This window comes from Capsicum annuum, chromosome 1 (assembly GCF_002878395.1).
Source record: "Capsicum annuum cultivar UCD-10X-F1 chromosome 1, UCD10Xv1.1, whole genome shotgun sequence".
Classification (NCBI taxonomy): domain Eukaryota; kingdom Viridiplantae; phylum Streptophyta; class Magnoliopsida; order Solanales; family Solanaceae; genus Capsicum; species Capsicum annuum.
The window spans coordinates 67,495,559-67,516,733 of NC_061111.1; the positions used below are offsets into that span (position 1 = coordinate 67,495,559).

The 21,175-nt window shown below is 31.5% G+C and overlaps 1 protein-coding gene across 1 annotated transcript; it reads right to left on the reverse strand.

Annotated features, from left to right (window-relative positions):
- Window positions 1-11,432: 11,432 nt before the first annotated feature.
- Window positions 11,433-14,141, reverse strand: LOC107875959 (protein FAF-like, chloroplastic). Its single transcript, XM_047400167.1, has one exon. It carries the CDS (start codon window positions 13,643-13,645, stop codon window positions 12,083-12,085), a length of 1,563 nt encoding a protein of 520 aa, XP_047256123.1. The 5' UTR covers window positions 13,646-14,141; the 3' UTR covers window positions 11,433-12,082.
- Between the last annotated feature and the right edge of the window lie 7,034 nt (window positions 14,142-21,175).

Genomic DNA, 21,175 nt, shown 5'->3' on the forward strand with positions numbered 1-21,175 from the left:
ATATGCTCTTTCAGAAAACAGTAACAATAAATAGTATCACTTGTTTCATGCAAGCAATGCAAAATAAACCAATAGTTCAATAATAAGCCCAATAAGCATCGTATCATATCAAATATTACATAATTGAGAGGTTTCCAAGAATGAATCATGTAATCAGTGTGGCATTCTACTTCAAGAATAGGCAATAACAGTGGACCCCTCATAAAGGAGTCAAATATCATATCAATAACTCCCTACTCGAGAGAGATCAGTAATAGTATGCTAGTTCTACCTTACCACTAGCGAAGGTTATAACAGTAACACTACAAAAAAAAACAGCGTTTAGTGACGAATTTGTAGCAACAAGTACTTTTCCGTCGCAAATTAACGAAGGAATTGCAACAAAATAGAACTGTTATCGCTAAATAATTGAAAATAAAATTAGTAGCCGGATTAGCAATAGAAAGTAAAATCTGTTGCTATATTTTGAGGGTAAATATTGGCGTCTTTATTTTGGTGACAAAATTAGCGACATAAGAGGGAGGAATTTTTTGACATGGTGGAGACGGAAATAGCAACGAAATTATTGTCACTGAAATTAATTTACAATTTTAAAAAATATATTAGGAATTTCTTAATAAATAATTAGCAACAGATAAAATATCCGTTGCGGAATCCGTCACCCTAGCAATTAAATATTAGGTCAAATTCTTTTATTTCACTTTGTACCAATACATAGTATCCTCCGCCTCTTTCCAAAACAGACTCTCCTTTCCCTTTTCTCTCAATTGAGAAAAGAAAATCGCTCAATATCAATTGAAATGGGAATTAATCGCTCAATTTTGAATCTAAATTAGAGGTACAATTCTAAATCTCGTAATGTAAGTTGTTTTTCTTCTTTTAATTTCTAAATTTCTAAGTTAGAAGTCACTTGTAAATGATAGATTTAGGGTTGTTTGAGCTCTTTCACTTAGGGTTGTTCAATTATTGTGTTAAAAAGTTTGATAAATGGTTATTTACTCGAAATGGAAATCGATTTTTTCTCAGAATTTCTGTTTGTGGGGTTTTTGATATTTTCTGTTGCATGTTTATCAATATGAAATTTCTTCAACAGAATTTCTGTTTGTGTGGTTTAATTTTTATTTTTTTACGTACACTGATTATGTTAGGTTCTATTTGTGGGTTGTTTGAGCTCTTTCACTTAGGGTTGTTCCATTATTGTGTTAAAAAATTCTGTTAGTGGTTATTTAATCGAAATGAAAATAATATTTTTTCTCATAACTTCTATTTGTAGGGTTTTTTGTATTTTCTGTTGCATGTTCATTAATCTCAAATTTCTTGAACAAATTTCTTTTTGTGTGGTTTAATTTCCACTCTTTTGTGTACAATATTTATGTAAGGTTGTATTTAGTGTGTTGCATGTTCAAAAAAGTATGTTGTTGTTTTTCTTAATCTAATGGTGATGTTATGCTTTGAATTTTTAGAGAGATCCACTAAGGATACCAGCAAGTGCCAGAAAGTGAGCTAGCAGCTATCTGGTACTATAACATTCTCCCTTTTAAATGATTTTCGATAATTTTTTCATATGTTTCTCTGTTGCCATTTGTGTTTTTGAGTATTCGTAAAACTGTCTCTATTTTCTTTTACTTACCGATTGCTTGAAAAGGAGCAACCATGAACATTCTGATGCCTTAATAGTTTACATACAATTGAGGATTTATTTTTAATCTGATTCACCATTCAAATAAAACCAATTCATTTATTCTTAACTTTTGTTATGTAACTTTGTGTTAAAGTTGTAAACTTTATTTGTTTTTTTTGCCAACAAATTTGCAACTTATTTTTTGGTTTTGTTTAATATTCTGATTTTAGTTATGTATTTTACTAAAATTTGATGTTCTAATCTTATTTTCGGGAGCTTTTGCATCATGTCTTATGATTGTAAAAATAGAAGTTTCAGTTTTATTTGTAATTAAACTTTTTACTAACCCTTATTAAGAAGGACAATGAATGATATGTTCTGTTTGTGATTTCTTGTTTATTTAGCAAAAAATGACTGATATATTTTATTTTCTTATAAAAATAGAAAGATATATTCCAGTTTGTTAAGATATTTAATTTTTTTCTTCTCTTTAGTGATAATCCTGAATGTATGAATTATTAAAAAATAAAAGTCTAACTGTGTTGTTTATGTCGACATTAATAAAAATATGAATAATCTAGAGCGTGGATGGATGTATGATAGGTTGGATGGCAGAGGGACAATAAACTCTAGATTCGTTACTGGTGTGTATAACTTTATCCAGTTTGCATGTTCTCACCAAAATACATGAGTGGTAACAACATCAGATGTCCATGTAAAAAATATCGCAACATTAAATACAAGGATGTTGAAACTATTAGATATCACCTTCTTCATGATAGATTTGTTAAGGACTATTTTGTTTGAAAACATCAAGGGGAAAAAAATGGGATCGGTGAGATTTATTTCGGTAATGATTTGATCAATGGTGCTCAACTTGAATTGGGATATGATAATCCATATCGACAAATAATTTTAGATGTTGTTGGCCCCAACTTTAACCATGGTTCGAGTTAGAAACCTTACAACAATATTGAATCCGGGTTATCTCATCCGTATGAACCTCCAATTGAGGAGGAACATGAAACTTCAATGGAGGAGGAGCCTAATTTAGAGCACCAAAAATTTTATGAATTATTCCACTCTGCTAATGCAAAATTGTATCCTGATTCTTCCCTCTCCCAACTTGCAATAATCTCTCGAATGTTAAATATTAAGATGGAGAATACTATGTCACAGAGGGGTTTTAACCAAATGATGCAATTATTTAAATAGGCTTTACCAGAAGATATCCTACTGGTTGATAGTTATTATCAGACTAAGAATCTAATGCGTAGCTTAGGTTTACCGGTTGAAAAGATTGATTGTTGTGAATCGGGATGTATGTTGTATTGGGAAGACCATGAACATCTTACCTCTTGTAAATTTTGTGGTAAAGAGAGGTATAAGCATCTAGTTGGCTTTCTTAAGAGAAAATTGGTCCCTTACAAAAGGATGTATTATTTTTCTTTGATTCCAAGATTGGAGAGGTACGATGAAGATACTTCTTCTACATATAGAAATCCCTTGCCTAGGAATTCTTTTTCCATGTCTAAAATGCTGCCTGCTATGCATCATATTTCTCCAGTTGAGCCAATTTATGGTCCAGCTCGAAATCGTGTTGCATCCTTACATACTTTAAATTCTACAGATTCATCTAGAAATGTAGAAAAAATTAGAATCAATCCTAAAATAATATTGTTCAAGATTATAAAAATCATACCCCATCTGAGATGGATTTTGATATTAATTCTGTTTGATTATGATGACTCAACTTATTGATAGTCCTGGTTCTCAGGCAAGAAAATATATTCAAAAAAATTTTTTTTTGTGAAAAATGGAAAACCTTTAGGATATGGTTTTTTGGAACTTATACTCCTAATGAATTATGAAATATCTCTGAAGAATTCTACGAAATATGTGTCTTACATAGTAAAATTATCTTTTTTGTGCCATGGTTTAAGTCTGCATATTTGCCGTCCTATATAAAAATTATTGAAAGATCTTATCAAAATTCTGATGGTACAATTACTCAAGCCATGTATCCCCCCCAGTCGTCCTTTATATTACCTAATAATACTGGAATGACTTTTTCTGCTTTTCAAAAGTTTGTAGAAGAGAATGTTGGAAAAATAACTGTTTCTGAAATAAATAACCTTATCGCCCAAAATAATTATTTGAGTCTTTATGTTAAAGTTTTAGGAGAACAGATTTCATCTCTTGATAAAAAATTTGATGAATTAATTGAGTTAGTTAAAAAACTTAGTGAGCAGATGGATTCCTCTAACATTCCTTCTACCTTCGAAGCCAAAGAAGAAGAAGGATATATTTTATCCAAACCTTGTATTCAAAGACCACCTGAAATTGAAGGATTTGAAAAAATTTCTCAATTAGATCAATTAGAAAAACTTTTAGAAAAAAAATTGTCTCGTTTAAACATAAAACCCCTTAATGTTTCTGATGATTTTGTGCAAAAACTCGAGTCTAATTTTGCAGATAATATAGAATCTACTCAAAATATAGGTGATACTATCTCTTCCGAGCTAAATAAGCTCAAAGATATGATTAGAAAAAAACCAGGGAAAAAATAGGCTGACATTCCCCGCATATCTACTGCGTATTATCCACGTAGGAAAGGGATTGGAATAAAACTAATACTTCTTATAGTGGGGATGCTATTTATGAATGAAATATTGATGGATTATCAGATCGGTAAATCTCTATTCTTATCCACCGTATGTCAATGTACTCTACTATTGCAACAGCTACTGCATCAGCAGAGAATCGGACCAACCGTACTGACCCAACAATTTGCAAAACAATTGTTGCAGGCATTACTGGCCAGCTTCGAGGCTGGTAGAATAATTTCCTAGACGATGATAAACGCAAGGCTATTTTTAGTGCCACTAATGATAAACCAGATAAAGATAATTTAGGTTGACCGCTTCGGGAAGGACAACCAGATGTTTTTATACCCTTATGCTTACAATTATTGAATATTTTGGAGGTAGATTTACGAATCAGTATGAAAACATTAGAACTCTCCTTAATGGTTTGAAATGCAGATATTTAGGAGAATTCAGATGGTATAAAGACACCTTTCTTAGTAGGGTTATGGATTTACCCGAAAGTAAGTATGAATATTGGAAAGAAAAATTAATTGATGGTCTTCCCTATTTATTTGCTGAAAGATTTAGAAAAACACTTAGAGAATCTTATGGCAAGATCCAATAATCAGAGAAAACTTATGGTCAGCTTATTGTAGCTTGTAATCAAGAGGGTTTAGCCCTTAACAACGAGCTGAAATTAGCCAGACAGATTAAGCTTGACAAACTTAAAGAAAAATCCCAATTAGGAGATTTTTGTGAACAATTTTGTATGGATAAACCAGTCGCAAGAAAAACCCAAAGATATTCTAAGTCTGATAAATCCTATAGAAAGAAACTCTCTAGACATAGAACCAAAGAAGAACGTGAAACAAGAAAATCCTATCATAAGTCTACCAGATTTACGAAAAATAGATCCAAAAGAGAGTTAGCAAAAATCAAGTGATATAGGTATAACCAATATAGTCATATAGCTCCAAACTGTAAGTTACAAAAGCTCAAGTCTTTAGGACTTTCTGATGAAGTGCATGACCAAGTCTATGGTTTATTATATACTTCTAGTTCTAAATCTGATTATGATTTTACATCTGAAAATGATATTGATCTACCTAATTCTAGTAGTGAACCAAATCAGGTTAATAAATGCAATGATTGTGATAATGATACTGGTAATTGTGACGAAATGATGTATAAACTTCAAGCACAATTCGAAGATCTTGATTTAAATATTCGAACTCTTACTGCTGATAATGTCCTCGAATTATTGAGGGAAGTTACAAACGAAAAACTTCGTGAAAAAATCATTAATTTTGCTACTCAAAAAACTTCTACTATATTGCTAATATTTCTAAAGATAATTCTTACGATAATTATCATATGGCTTATTCTTTATCTAAGGTTAATCGACGACTTGCGTTGAGTCAAACTCTAGGTAGAGATACTACCTTTGATGATTTAAAAATAGAAGTTGAAAAATTAAAAAAGAAAATTAGTTCTTTAAAACAAAAATAGATGATCTCCGATCATAAGATTTTGAAAATTGAAGAAAAAATTCCTGACATTCCTGAAAATATGATTTCTTTTACTTCAAAAGGAAAGGAAAAGGATTTTGAAAACTCTGAAGATTCTGAGATAGATAAACTTAGTCTAAAAGATGATTTGAAAAGGAATTATTTCTTAGGTATGATGCAACTAGTTACTGCTCATAAATGGTATATAAATTGCACTATTCTGATTAATAAGGAATTTTCTATCACTAATATTGCTATGATTGATAGTGGTGCTGATGTCAACTGCATTCAGGAAGGTTTAATTCCAACCAGATATTTTGAAAAAACTACTCACATAATTAAGTCTGCATCTGGTCATAATCTTGACATCAACTTTAAATTGTCGTATACTCATATATGTCGAAATAAAGTTTGCATTCCGTATTTTTTCTTTTTGGTAAAAAACCTGTTATATCCTCCTATTATTTTAGGAACACCTTTTATAAATGCTATTTATCATTATACACATATCGATGCGAATAGTTTTAAGGCTACCTATAAAAATAAACAAATCTCTTATCCTTTTGTTACTGATCCTGTTACAAGAGATATAAATGCTCTTATTAGTATGAAGCAAAGGCAGGTCAATTTCTTACAATTAGAAATGATGAGTATTAATATTCTTGATACACTAAATTCTGTAAAGGTCCAAGAAAAAATAAAAATAATTTCTAATCAATTGATTGTTGATATTTGTGCTGATCACCCAAATGATTTCTGGAACCGAAAGAAGCATGTTGTTTCTCTTCTTATGAAGATGGTTTCAGTGAAGAAAAAATTCCCACAAAATCTCGACCCTGTCAAATGAATACAGAGTTAGTAGAATTCTGTAAAAAAGAGATTGACAATCTATTGCAAAAGGTTCTTATAAAACCTTCGAAGTCCCCTTGATCTTGTACTAATTTTTATGTTAATAATGCTGCTGAAAAAGAGTGGGGTATGCCTCGACTAGTCATCAATTATAAACCTCTGAATAAAGTTTTAAAATGGATTAGATATCCTATACCGAATAAAAAAACTTACTTTCTAGATTATATGATGCTAATATATTTTCTAAATTTGATTTAAAATCTGGGTATTGACAAATTCAAATTGATAAAGAATATACTTATAGAATTGCTTTTAATGTCCCCTTTGGACAGTATGAATGGAATGTTATGCCATTCGGTTTAAAAAATAATCCTTCTGAATTTCAAAAAATTATGAATGACATTTTCAATCCTTATATGGATTTTATCATTGTCTATATTGATGATGTTTTAGTATTTTCGAAAACCCTTGAATCATATTTTAAACACCTAAATATGTTTAAACAAATTGTTATACAAAATGGTTTGGTCATCTCTAAACCAAAAAAAAGTTTATTCCATACAAATATTAGATTTTTAGGACACAACATTTGTCAAGGTACTATTGAGCCTATACAAAGAGTTTTAGAATTTGCTGAGAAATTCCCCGATATTATTACTGACAAAAAACAGTTGCAGAGATTCCTTGGTAGTCTTAATTATATTTCTCCTTTTTATAAAAATATGTCAAGAGATTTAACTCCTTTATATGATAGACTTAAAAAGGATTATAAAATGCCTTGGGCTCAAATCCACACTGACTTGGTAAAATTAACTAAAAAACGAGTTCAATCTCTTCCTTGTACATCTTTTGCAAATCCTAACTGGTTGAAAATTGTTGAAACTGATGCTTCGAATATTAGGTATGGCGGAATACTTAAACAAGTTCATCCCCATACAAAAAAAACAGAATGTTTGATTAGATTTTTTTCTGGTAAATAGACTGAAAGCCAGAAAAATACGCCACAGTAGCTCATGAAATGTTAACTATTGTAAAATGTGTTTTAAAATTTCAAGATGATTTGTATGACCAAAAATTCATAGTCAGAACTGATGTTCAATCCGTTAAATATATGTTTGACAAAGACTTCAAACATGATGCTTCTAAACTAATCTTTGTCAGGTTGCTGGCTCAGTTAGCCCCTTTTGATTTTGAAATCCAGTATAAAAATAAAAGTGAAAATTCTTTGCCAGATTTTTTCTCTAGAGAATATTTAAAAGATCAATGAATTTTTATACTTACTATCTCTCTGACAAAGTAGTCATCTCTATTATTAAATGTCTTCCTTTAAATGAAGATCTTCATTATCTTATATTAGAAACTTTGATTTATAAAATAATTGAAGAAGAGTTTATCTCTACTCACGATGAATTCGTTGTCGATAATATCAATATTGATCTAAGTAACTACTCTTTGCAGGATCTTTTCAATAATGAAGCTCTTCCTTCATTTCTTCTCTAAAAAATTTCTAATCGCTTTCATAAAAGCAACCCCCCTGAATGCTGACATGCATATGCTTGTTCTACTAAAAGTCATTACTAGTTTCATTACAAAACATACACTCTATGAAGATATATCTGAATATTTGGACTGGTATATGGATGAATGGAAGGAATTTGACAGACTCGACTTTATTTCTGATGCAGAATGAATCCACCCTGGCAAATAGCCAAAGGAAGAGGAAGGGGTGGAAGAAGTCAAGGAAGAAATCAAAACTCTTCATATCAAGGAGGACGAACAAACCCTTCATATTTTGATCATAGAACAAATTCTGCATATAGCTCTGCAAGTTCTACTTTTCCTGTATTGCAACAAGGAAATAGGACTTTAATTAATTCAAAAATTCTTCAAGATGAATCATCGTCATAAAAACCTCCGAATATTGGTTCTTCCATACATCTGGAAGATATTCCTGAAGACCATCCGTTATATAAACAACTGCAATCCTATATATCTGATCAACAAAAAACTGCAGATTCTTTTGGATCTATAGTTCAAGAAAATTCTGAAGATAAACCTTCATATGAAAAATTGGATGCTAGAGAACTTATATTATATATTTAAAATCTGCGTATTTCTGGTCAAGACAATACTGAAGAAGCATGGCGAATACTCATAAATTATCTCACTACCAATTTTTATTTCATTGGTGAATCATATAAAATCCGTACTTATTATGAGCATATATTAGTTCAAACATTCAGTGCAACTTTTGATCACAGTCCCCTCGGAGAATCTACCCCAGGAATCCATGGATACTCCAAGATAGTGATTAAAAAACTTATCCCTATCGAAGAGTAGGGTATTTCATTAATGACTCAAAAATCCTTGTCAATGGGGCCAATGGGACAAACACTTGCAAATTTCACCTATTGGAATTACATTAAAGCATTTTCTCAAGTATTATATTATAATAATTATAAGTACAAATACACTTGGTTTATAAAAATTTGTGCTAAAGTATTTGAAAAACCTATTCCAAATTTGTTTATCCAATGGTGGACTCAGCATGGACCCACAGTCAAAATTTTACCTCCAGAGTATTCTTCTCTTTACCACTCATGGAAAAAATCTTCACCTTTCTTAACTGAATTATATCTTTCAGAACATATTTGTAAGCTCGATACTATTGACCAAATGTATTTCTACATAGAATTCTCTATTCTATGGATCCATCAATAGTCAGTAGAAATAGGTTATGATACCCAACAAATTTCTGCCATATATCGAGTATTCTATTATAATTTTTGGGACAAATTACTTCGAAAAGATCCAGATACTAAACTCACCTATGGTCATGATCAACGGGAGGATATAATCAAGAAAATTGTTGAATATAAAAAGACTCCCAAGAACCCAATTTTAGTTGAAGAAAAAAGTCTTAATTATGTTTCTAGGAGACTATGTGCACACGATGGATATAAAATGCAAATGATAGAACAATATTTATCAGAAGTAAGAGATAAATTACTTTAAATTGTCGAGCAAAATTCTGATATCTCAATGAACAGTGTCGAAGCAAACACTGAAGATATTACAAATTCTCAACCTCCAAAAATTCTAATAGAAAATGATGAAATTATTGAAAAGGCTGAAGCATTCATCAAGAAATACAAAGACAAGATATGACAATCTGACCTCGACATCAGGCCCCTCTACTTTTACTATTTTTGTTTTATATACTTGATAAAGACTTATGTAAAATCACTGTGCGCAGGGACCCATCTAATATTGTGCAAGATTCTCTTTCTTATTATTTATAGACGTCTTATTCTTGTTAGGGAGGCAAAAGTCTTGGAGTTCCCTTCTTTTGTTTCTCTCTCTATAAGCTCTCCCCTCTTTCTACATCTCTCTTTGTAATATATTTTGAAGAATAAATAAGAAGCCATTGTTTACAACTATTCCGTCCTTGCTTCCGTCTATAAAGGTACATATTACTTTCTTATTTTTGTACATTTAATACAACTTCTACCCTAGTCCAGCTGTGACTATGTCCGGCTAAAAGACTTCTTATATATATGTTGAAGCTCTAACTTCATTTACATAATAACTATGAAAGATACACTCTTTCAAAATATGAAAAAAAAAATTCTATAGTTTCTTGACTTGGTTCCGAAATGGTAGTACAGTCGAGTTTAATAAACTTATGTTAGCTTTGTCTCTGTGACTACGTCTAGCAAATTGTACCTCTTTAGCCCGTTGTACTGATACAAAAAGGGCGACTTCTGCACAATTAGAACTTCTAGACACATGGGTTTAACATAAAGTTATTAAAATCTCTGACAGGCCCCTTGTTTGGATAAAAGATTCCATACAGTCATTAAACTATTTGAAATTCTTTTATATTTCGGTTGGTTATTGTTGTTGTTGTTGCTGTTGTTGTTGTTGCTATTGTTGTTGCTATTGCTGCTGCTGCTGCTGTTGTTGTTGTTGTACATACTTGAAATCAACATAGAAGCTCATAAAATTCAAATTTTAATTCTGGGACTGCCTATCATTGACATGGTGGAGTGTCATTTCTTTCTTTTTACATTAGCTTTTGTCAGTTCAAAGTGCAAACAAATTCTGAAAAAAGGAAAAAAAAAAAAAAAAGAGTTTCATTGCTTTATTTATAGGTAGAAAATGGGTATCCTGGTTTTCATTTGGGAAGTTTCTATGTCATTGGTAGAGGCGGATTTAGCATTGGTGGAGGGGTTTCTGGGAACCCAAACATTTTCGTATACGGTATAATTATATTAAAAATTTATTTAATATAAAAAATATATTAGTGAGGAATCCATTAACAAAGTTGTTAGTTGGCTTAGCGGTTCAAAATGAACTTGAAGAAGTTCTCATATTTATACCTGAGTTTGAATCTCCTTGGAATGATTGTTTTTAACTTCTTTTGGTAAAATATTTATTTTATTGGGAATTCACAAGGTTAAAATTTTAAATTCGCCTTTGAACATCGGATAGTGTTGTGTTATTATTTTTAACTTCTTTTGATATAATATTTATTTTATTGGGAACCCACAAACTTAAAATTTTGAATTCGCCTCTGGTCACATTGGACAGTGTTGTGTTATCCGAAAACAATCGAAGGTTAGCAGCATTTTTAATCTTTCATATATCGGTAAATTCTAATTTTAGTCTTTTTGTGATATTTGTTTTATATATATATTTAGCCTTTAATTAATTGACTTGTGCATTTTTTATTTCTTTGTTTGTGAATATTCAAAAATTCGATATAATCAGATGATAATCGATTAGAACTGGGATATACTAATACACATAAGAGTAAATATTAAATAAGAAAGATTATATGTTAAGATATAAATAAGGATAATTAATCAAATATCTCTCATGATTAAATATTTCTTAAGAGGCTGCAAAAGAGAAACGGGACAACAATTTGAGACAGAGGGAGTAATATGAATGGTTCGTGGCTCAATACAAAACGATGATTCATGCAATGTTAGAATTTGACGTGTTTTTTTAAATTTTCTCACCCAGCGTTAAGTATCGGGTCCAACTAATCCATGATTCGATTAGAAACTTGAATGTTTTACTATGTGTTCGGTATAAAGGAAATATTTTCTATGAAAAATAATACTTTTCAGGAAAATGTGTCCTGGGGTTAAGGATAAAGAGATACGAACAAATTATTTTTCTCCCTGTCCTTTAAAATACATGTATATACATATTTGAATATGGTGATGTTGTATTTCTAGATTTTTTGATGAGTTCAAACTGTTAGAAGATTGAAATATCTTTAACATAACCTAGAAAAGCAGAAGATAACTTAGGCACCCCACATAATGGTTTAATAAATTATATTTTCTAGCTTTGATTTTTAAAACAACCCATTTTTGTTCTTTTTGGCAAGTATAGGAAGAAAAAATGCCAAAAAGAACAAAAATATAACAACCCAATTTTTTGTTTTGGTTTTACAGAGTTTACTATGTTTAGTCACTTCAAGGAAAGTGTCAATTTGATCATCAAGAGGTAGCAATGCAATAAGGCTCCCAAATAAGGAAAGACCTCCTTGTCTCTTTGCATCCTCTTTGCAAAGGTACCAAATAGTTCATATTTACTTTGTTCCCTCTCATTAACATCAAGTCATGCTGCTCATATGCTGCTACTTTTGTTGTACCCTTGGCATTGGGAGAAGTACTATTGGATGCAAGAACAACTTGCTTAGTGGTATAGTTGTTGCACTTTTTTGCAATTGTGGGAGTGTTGACAATGCTTGCAATTGTAGGGTTCTTCCTCCAAAAATACTCATAGGCATTGAAAGTGGCCGTGGTCGCCGGTGTTGGTTGAGTATGGAGTGACTGAGGAACTGAGGCTATTTGACTTACCTCCTTCGTCAGTTCAGTTGAATCCACAAAACTCGTCAAGTTGACAACTTCATTGAACTTGTTAGACCATGTTACAAGATTCTTGTTTCCTAGCCCTAATTGACCTTCCGGCTCGGGGGAGAAATTGGGAAATTTTGTTGCTGTTGGGTACTGAATTGACTTTTCCCTTATTTCGATAGGAGAATCTAACAGTTTCATCATCAAGGCTGATGTCATCATATTTATTACCCCACTTGACAATTTTGGCTTCTGCTTCATCACAACGATCCCATTTTCTACATGTTCTTCCTTTTGTTGGGGAGAGTCATCACTTTTATAATCAAATCGAGGTGTATGATCATCAATATCGTCGAAAACTTGATCAAATTCTTCACCATAATCCCCCATCTCTGGCTCTGATGATAAAGTGGAGGTACTATTATCAACGAAGGTGAGAAGAAGGCGACCATCATGGCGATGGGCCTGGAAAAGATTTCGAGAAGGAATAGGAACAGCTTCAAGAATCAATCTACCATCTTTGCGTCGAGATTGCATGTGAAGAGAAGGCTTGTTGTTGTCACCTCTAGCCAAGGAAGGAATTGGAGGAGGAAAAGATGATGATCTTTTGCTGTATTTGTACTTTACAACTCGCAATTCCTCAATGGATCGCGAGCAGTACTGTTGTTGTTGTTGATCGTATTTGTCTTCGTCTATATCTCCGTTCTCGGAAGGAGTGTTGGAGGAAAAGCCATCAGAACCATTCTCTGATCCAAGATTCTCAGTACAAATTTCAAGACTTTTTTCACTCAATGATCTTTTAACAAGAGGGTGAATATATGGAGTTTGTACATTGGATATCTCACCATCATCTTTCTTTTGGGATAAAATAGAGCTCCAAACATCAAATGATGTTTTTCGCCTTTCAAGCTCATCTTGCTTCTCTTCCTCTGAGGAGGAATGATCAACAGGAGAAAGAAGATCTTTAGATGAAGCAATTTTTTTGATGGGAGAGAAGAAACCATTTTGTGCAAGCCATTGTTTGGATGACATATCAGCAGAAAATGTTCTTCTAATGGAGGCTGCACTTGATTTGCCTCTTTGAGAATCTGATCCAAGAATTGACACTATCCCTTGTTTCACAATATTTGTCTTGGGCAGAGGTGGTGTTGGTGCTTTACTCAATTGTGGTGTTGCCACTGCTTCCGTTCTAGTTGTTGACATCTCTTTTTGCGGTCTAGTAATTACACAGTATAGTGTTTATAGATAAGAAAGTGTTTTTACCTAAGGCAAACAACAAAAAATATCCAATAAAGGACAGAGTTCAGTTGGATGAGAGTTGCAAGCTAATCGAGGAAAAAGAAATTATGAAGAATAGATGTGTTGATAATACTATTATTTGTATATTTTGAAGTATGGTGTTTTTGGGTGCTGTGAATGCAAATAAAAGGGGCAAGCGTTGTCAGGGTATTTGTAGGATTGCAAGATGCCTATGGAATCTTGTGCAAGGGACCCTCCTCTAAAGCCACCATGAAACCCCCCCCAACCTCATTAATTTTCTTTCTCACCTCTGTTTAATTTCTTGTGGTTTTCCGTATGATAATTATTAATTGAAGTTCTATATGCTCAGGGTGTAAAAGTTTTACAAATCAAAGATTCCGGGTTTGAGTCTTGAGCATGGAGAAAATTCTGTTGGGAGTTTCATCCTCAAAATGGGTTATGCAGTATACGATCTAGATTAGTCAAGGCTTCATTACGGTACTGAACTCCAAGCAGGAAACCAAAAAAAAATTAAACTTGATCCATTTTTCAGAAAAAAAACTTGAACATAGATTACCACTAACCATCTATTTTTCAGTTTCCCCAGCCATGTTATAAATATTGAAATTACAATCTATAGTGTCGTCTAATGGTCAATGATGGTCAATGAAATTGAAAGGGGCAGGGAAATTCAGAATTCAGAGCCAAACTTCAATGTAAACACGCATGCCATTAAATTTTCCTTAGTTGGCCAACCCTAATCGCAACAACATGCTTATCCTTATAATTGTCATCAAATGTGAACCTCATAGTCATACTAAAGGTCCTTATAAATTAAATGTATTATTTTGTGCAGTATTTACTTATTCATGTACTATTTATTTGATTATCTTCGATTTTATACAAACTAATACATATATTCTTTGATAACTTATACAATGTATTACAACAACATACCTAGTACATTCCTACAAGGTTGAGTCTGGAGAAGGTAAAGTGTGTATAGTCCATGCCACTATCTCATAAGTGAGATAGAGAGGTTGTTTTCAATAAATCCCCAGCTCAAACTTATACATGTATTAATTATTTGATTTCAAAATTTCAAATCAAACATTGTATTAATTTTATACATAGCCCTAACCAGCTACCAAATATGATTTTACTTGTGCGAGATCTAATACATGAATAACGTATTTCCTAATCAGCTGTCAAACCAGAAAGAATTTCTTTGAAGATGTTTTGTATTGGCCAGTTCTTATTTCTTCCCGTGGTTGCCATGGTATTGCGTATGCAAGTTCTAATATATGATCGTTTCTCATATATTAGCACTTAATATATTCGTCTTTCTACCAACAAAAAAAATGCAATACTAAACAAAATTGGAACATAAGGATTATTACTACTCTATTGTGAGATGTTCTAACATATTCACTTACTATTTTCCATCCATGAATACTTGATTCTTAATTTTCGGTAGAAAAAAATTGAGTTTTTCACCCTAAAAAAAACATTTCAAGGAATGAAAAACATATGCTCCCTCCATTTCAATTTGTTTGATCTATATCCTTTTTAGTTTGTTTTAAAAGAAAATGACTCTTTATCATTTTGGCAATTCTTTAATTCCAATTCACAAATATGACATGTTTAAAATTGTAAGATTAAAGATCATTAAGACCACAAGATTCAAAATTGCTCAAAAATCCTTTTTATTTCTTAAATCCATGTCAAATCAACTAGTCAATTAATTTAAAACAAAGAAAGTAACTGAATAAAGTGAGAAGGAAGTGATGTTTGGACGATGAAGATGGCTTAAAGAAGAAGCGAAGCAATCGCCTTTACGAGGGTAGTCATCATGCTAAGATACCCCTTCAAAAGAATTGCATCAACAATAAGGATTGGTGTGGTGGTTCAGCACCTCATCCTTAAGCAAGAGGTTGGGGGTTCGATCCCCACCGATGTTGAGAGTTCGATTCCCACCTCTGATGAACAGAAAAAACTTTGTGACCGATTTCCTACCGCTTAGTGCGCTGACAGTAGAATACCTTGGGAAACCAAAAAAAACGAATCCGCATCACTATATTATTTGTACTCTCAATCGGTGTTTTAAAAGACAACGTGAAAAAGAATACTTTATCTAAGATGGAATGGAGCATATTCCAAATCATGAGAAATTTGTTCCCTCATAAGTCTTTATTAATAAGCTACAAATTTATAAAATCTAGAATATATTAAATCATGTATAGAAACTTTAAAATTGATAAATTATTGAAATATTTAATGTAAATACTACATATTTAAATACATATGAATTGTGCAGATGTAGGTACCATGAGATACACAGGGAATTTAACCTGCAGTATAATCAAATTTTTCTAATATAATATTTCTCTCGTGTAATCTTAATTTGATATCCCACTTTTATCTCTAATTATTTCTTCAAGACTCATAGCATCCAGATGATTTGGTGTAGTTTTGATGTGTTTTTTGGATGAATTAATGCTTAGATTCGAGGAAGAAGACAAAGTCCAATTTTTTATATATTGTATTATATATTGTTGTATATACAATACAATCTTTTTATTTGAGTGATTTTCTTCTTCCTCTTCATTTTATACACATTTATACAATGAAGATACATTGTTTAAATATTATATACATGTAAGGATCCAAAATAGGATCATGACTGGCGCTATAAACAGAAAATTGCATGTCATAGACCCAATTATGGGTGGCTTTAGATATTTGACCCCAATGAGAAATGTCTTTAAAAAATAACTTTCCTTACTTTTTAAGTATAGTACAAGTACCATTTTGTCCCTCTACACCTCAAATATATTTTTTTAACTTTTCATACTTATTTGTCTCTCAAATTTTATTTTTTATTATTTTTACTTTTTATTTTTTCCTTTAATTTTATTTTTCTATTTTTTATTATTTTCACTTTTTTATTTTTCCTTTAATTTTATTATTCTATTTTTTTTTATTTTTACTTTTTATTTTTTCTTTAATTTTATTTTCATGTTTTAATTAATTTGTCTCAACCTTTATTTTTTTTCTCTTTTTTCTTTTTTATCAAGCATTATCTATTTCTTTTTTTTTTTAATTCATTTGTCTTTAATCTTTATTTTTCTATTATTTTTTGTTTTTATCAGTTCTCTTTTTTTCCCCTCATTTTTCTCAAACTTTATTTTTATTTTTTCTTCTCACTTTTTATTTTCTTAATTTTTTAATTCTTCATTTTTTTCTTGCCTTTTTTTTCTCACTCTTTTTTTTTTTTTCTCTTTTTTGTTTGATCTTTTTTTTCTTTTTTCAGTTCTCTTTTTTTCCTCATTTTTCTCAAACTTTAATTTCATTTTTCCTTTTTTTTTATTTTCTCTATTTTTTTAATTCTTCGCCTTTTTCTTGATCTTTTTTTTTTGTTTCCTTTTTATCTCAATCTTTTCTTATTTCTCTATTTTGTTTGATCACTTTTTTCTCTCAACTTCTATTATATTTTGCTAATAAATAAAAAAATGGATAATCTGCAAAGGTATCTTCTCTTTTTGCTATCAAAGCAAATTTAAGGGCATGAATTGTTGTTACGAAGCTCTTTAAAAATTCTTGAGATAAGTCGTGTCTCTTAGGAGAGAGTTGTAGAATATCTCATAAATAAAGGCATAATGTGGTAGTGTCAACTCTTGTTCGTGGGGCATAATTTATTATTTGAAAGTCCTTGAGCTAAGTCTTGCCTTCAAGACAAGAGTTGTAGAACATCCCATAAATAAAGACATAACGTGGTAGTGTCAACTCTTGCCCGTTGGGTATAATTTGTAGTTTGAAAGTCTTTAAGCTAAGTCTTGCCTCTAAGGCAAAAGTTGTAGAACATCTCATCAATGAAAGACATATTGTGGTAGTGTCAACTCTTGCCCGTGGGGCATAATTTATAGTTTGAAATTCCTTGAACTAAGTCTTGCATCTAAGGCAATAGTTGTAGAATAGCTCATAAATGAAAACATAACATGGTAGAGTCAACTTTTGCCCGTGGGGCATCATATTTAGTTTGAAAGTTTTTGAGCTAATTAAGTCTTGCCTCAAAGACAAGAGTTGTAGAACGTTTCATAAATGAAAACATAACGTGGTAGTGTCAACTCTTGCCCGTGGGGCATAATTTGTAGTTTGAAAGTTCTTGAGCTAAGTCTTGCCTCTAAGACAATAGTTGTAGAACATCTCATAAATGAAAATATAACGTGGTAGAGTCAACTCTTGCCCGTGGGGAATAATTTATAGTTTGAAAGTTCTTGAGCTAATTAATTCTTGCCTCTAAGGCAATAGTTGTAGGACATCTCATAAATGAAAACATAATGTGGTAAAGTCAACTCTTGCCCGTGGGGCATAATTTGTAGTTTGAAAGTCCTTGAGCCAAGTCTTGTCTCTAAGGCAATAGTTGTAGAACATCTCATAAATTAAAACATAACATGGTAGAGTTAACTCTTACCCGTGGGGCATAATTTGTAGTTTGAAAGTCCTTGAGTCAAGTCTTGCCTCTAAGGCAAGAGTTGTAGGACATCTCATAAATGAAAACATAACGTGGTAGAGTCAACTCTTGTCTGTGGGGCATAATTTGTTATTTTAAAGTCCTTGAGCTAAGTCTTGCCTCTAAGGCAATAGTTGTAGAACATCTCATAAATGAAAATATAACGTGGTAGAGTCAACTCTTGCCCGTGGGGCATAATTTTTTGTTTGGAAGTCCTTGAGCTAAGTCTTGCCTCTAAGACAATAGTTCTAGAATATTTCATAAATGAAAATATAACGTGGTAGAGTCAACTCTTGCCCGTGGGGTATAATTTGTTGTTTGAAAGTCCCTGAGATAACTCTTGCCTCTAAGACAATAGTTGTAGAACATCTCATAAATTAAAATACAATGAGGTAGTGTCGGCTCTTGCCCAAGAAACATAACTTGTTGTTTGGAAGTCATAAGTCTTGCCTCTACAATGTAGTAGTGCCAACTCTTACCGATGTAACGTAGCTTATTGTTCGAAAGTCGTAAGTCTTGCCTTTATAATGTGATAGTGCCAACTCTTGCTTATGAGATGTAACTTGAATGGAAGAAATCGAAGAAAAGAACAAAAATAATAAAAATTATGAAAAAAGAAGAAAAATATTTAAAAAAACAAAAATCAAAGAAAATGTAGAAGTTGAGAGAGAATAGAAAAAAAATAAAGGTTGATATAAAAAATTAAATAAAAATAAAGGTCGAGAAAAATTTAAAAATAAAAAAATAAAAAAAAGTTTTTTTTATAAAAGTAGACGTTGAAAGGTGTAAAGAAAAAAAAATAAAGGTTGAGAAAAACTAAAAAGAATTAAAAAAAAGGAAAGAAAAAATTAAAAAAAAAAAAAGAAAAAAGAAAGAAGTTGAGAGGAAAAATGGAAAAAAGTAGGGGTTGAGAAAAATAAAAATAAAAAGAGAAAAAAAAATAAAAAAAATAAAAAAGAGAAAAAATATAAAAGTTGAAAGATATAAATATGGAGTTGTTATCCATTATGAGGATCATTTATGTAATTTACTTATTGATCAAGGGCAATTTTGTCCAAGAAAATATTAGTTAATGGGTGAAGACTATTTTAAGGAAGCTTTTTTATTTGGGGCTAAAATTTGAAGGTCACTCCAATTTGGGTCTATTTTTTAGATTCACCCCGCTATGGACGTTAGGACTCCAAAGCAAGTCTCGCTAGAATTCAACAAAAAATCGGACAGAGTCTCTCCTGTTTTAGGGCCTAGCAAGAAATTTCCATGTCTCAAATCCACAGTACAACAACCCCACATCACAACCAACACATCAATGATACCAACACAATCCACCGAAAACCATCAATATCCATTCACCACAAAACAACAATACAAAATCCATCTCCAAATAATGAGAAGAGGTCAACAACATCACCAAATCAAAATAATGAAAGAATACTCAAACTCTAAAGAAGAGACTATGGAGTGACTCTAAGAGTTTCAAGGAAAAGAACATAAAAACAAATAAACTGTTGCCCACGCGAACAAGTGCGGGGCTCACCAGGAATATTCCACTCGAATCTTCTAGATAACAAAATCCTTACTGTCACTTGCGTTCTCTGTAAAAATAATAGTGAAGAGTGAGACGTTAGCTAAGTAAGTAATAACACTTAACCACAACCATTTTAATGGGGACAAGTCATAAAAATTCATGAAATATATGCTCTTTTAGAAAACAGTAACAATAAATAATATCACTTGTTTCACGTAAGCAATGCAAAATGAACCAATCGTTCAATAATAAACTCAATAAGCATCGTAGCATATCAAATATTACATAATTGAGAGGTTTCCAAGAATGAATCATGTAATCAGTGTGGCATTCTACTTCAAGAATAGGCAATAACAGTGGACCCTCATAAAGGAGTTAAATATCATATCAGTAAGTCCCTACTCGAGGGAGATCAGTAATAGTATGCTAGTTCTACCTTCCCACGAGCGAAGGTTATAAAAGCAACACTACAAAAAAAACAGCGTTTAGTAATGGATTTGTAGTAACAAGTACTTTTCCGTCGCTAATTAACGATGGAATTGCAACAAAATAGAACTTTTATCGCTAAATAATTGAAAATAAAATTAGTAGTCGAATTAGTGATGGATTAGCAATAGAAAGTAAAATTTGTTGTTATATTTTGATGGTAAATATTGGCGCCTTTATTTTGATGACAAAATTAGCGACATAAGAGGGGGGAAATTTTTTGACATGGTGGAGACGGAAATTGCAACGAAATTATTGTCACTGGAATTAATTTACCATTTTAAAAAATATATTAGGAATTTCTTAATAAATAATTAGCAACAGATAAAATATCCGTTGTGGAATCCGTCACCCTACCAATTAAATATTAGGGCAAACTCTTTTATTTCACTTTGTTCCAATACATAGTATCCTCCGCCTCTTTCCAAAACAGACTCTCCTTTCCCTTTTCTCTCAATTGAGAAAAGAAAATCGCTCAATATCAATTGAAAAGGGAATTAATCGCTCAATTTTGAATCTAAATTAGAGGTATGATTCTAAATCTCGTAATGTAAGTTGTTTTTCCTCTTTTAATTTCTTAATTTCTAAGTTAGAAGTCACTTGTAAATGATAGGTTTAGGGTTGTTTGAGCTCTTTCACTTAGGGTTGTTCGATTATTGCGTTAAAAAGTTTGATAAATGGTTAATCACTCGAAATGGAAATCGAATTTTTCTTAGAATTTCTGTTTGTGGGGTTTTTGATATTTTCTGTTGCATGTTTATCAATCTGAAATTTCTTCAACAGAATTTCTATTTGTGTTGTGTAATTTTCATTTTTTTACATACACTGATTATGTTAGGTTCTATTTGTGGGTTGTTTGAGCTCTTTCACTTAGTGTTGTTCGATTATTGTGCTAAAAAGTTCTGTTAGTGGTTATTTAATCGAAATGGAAATAATATTTTTCCTCATAACTTCTATTTGTAGGGTTTTT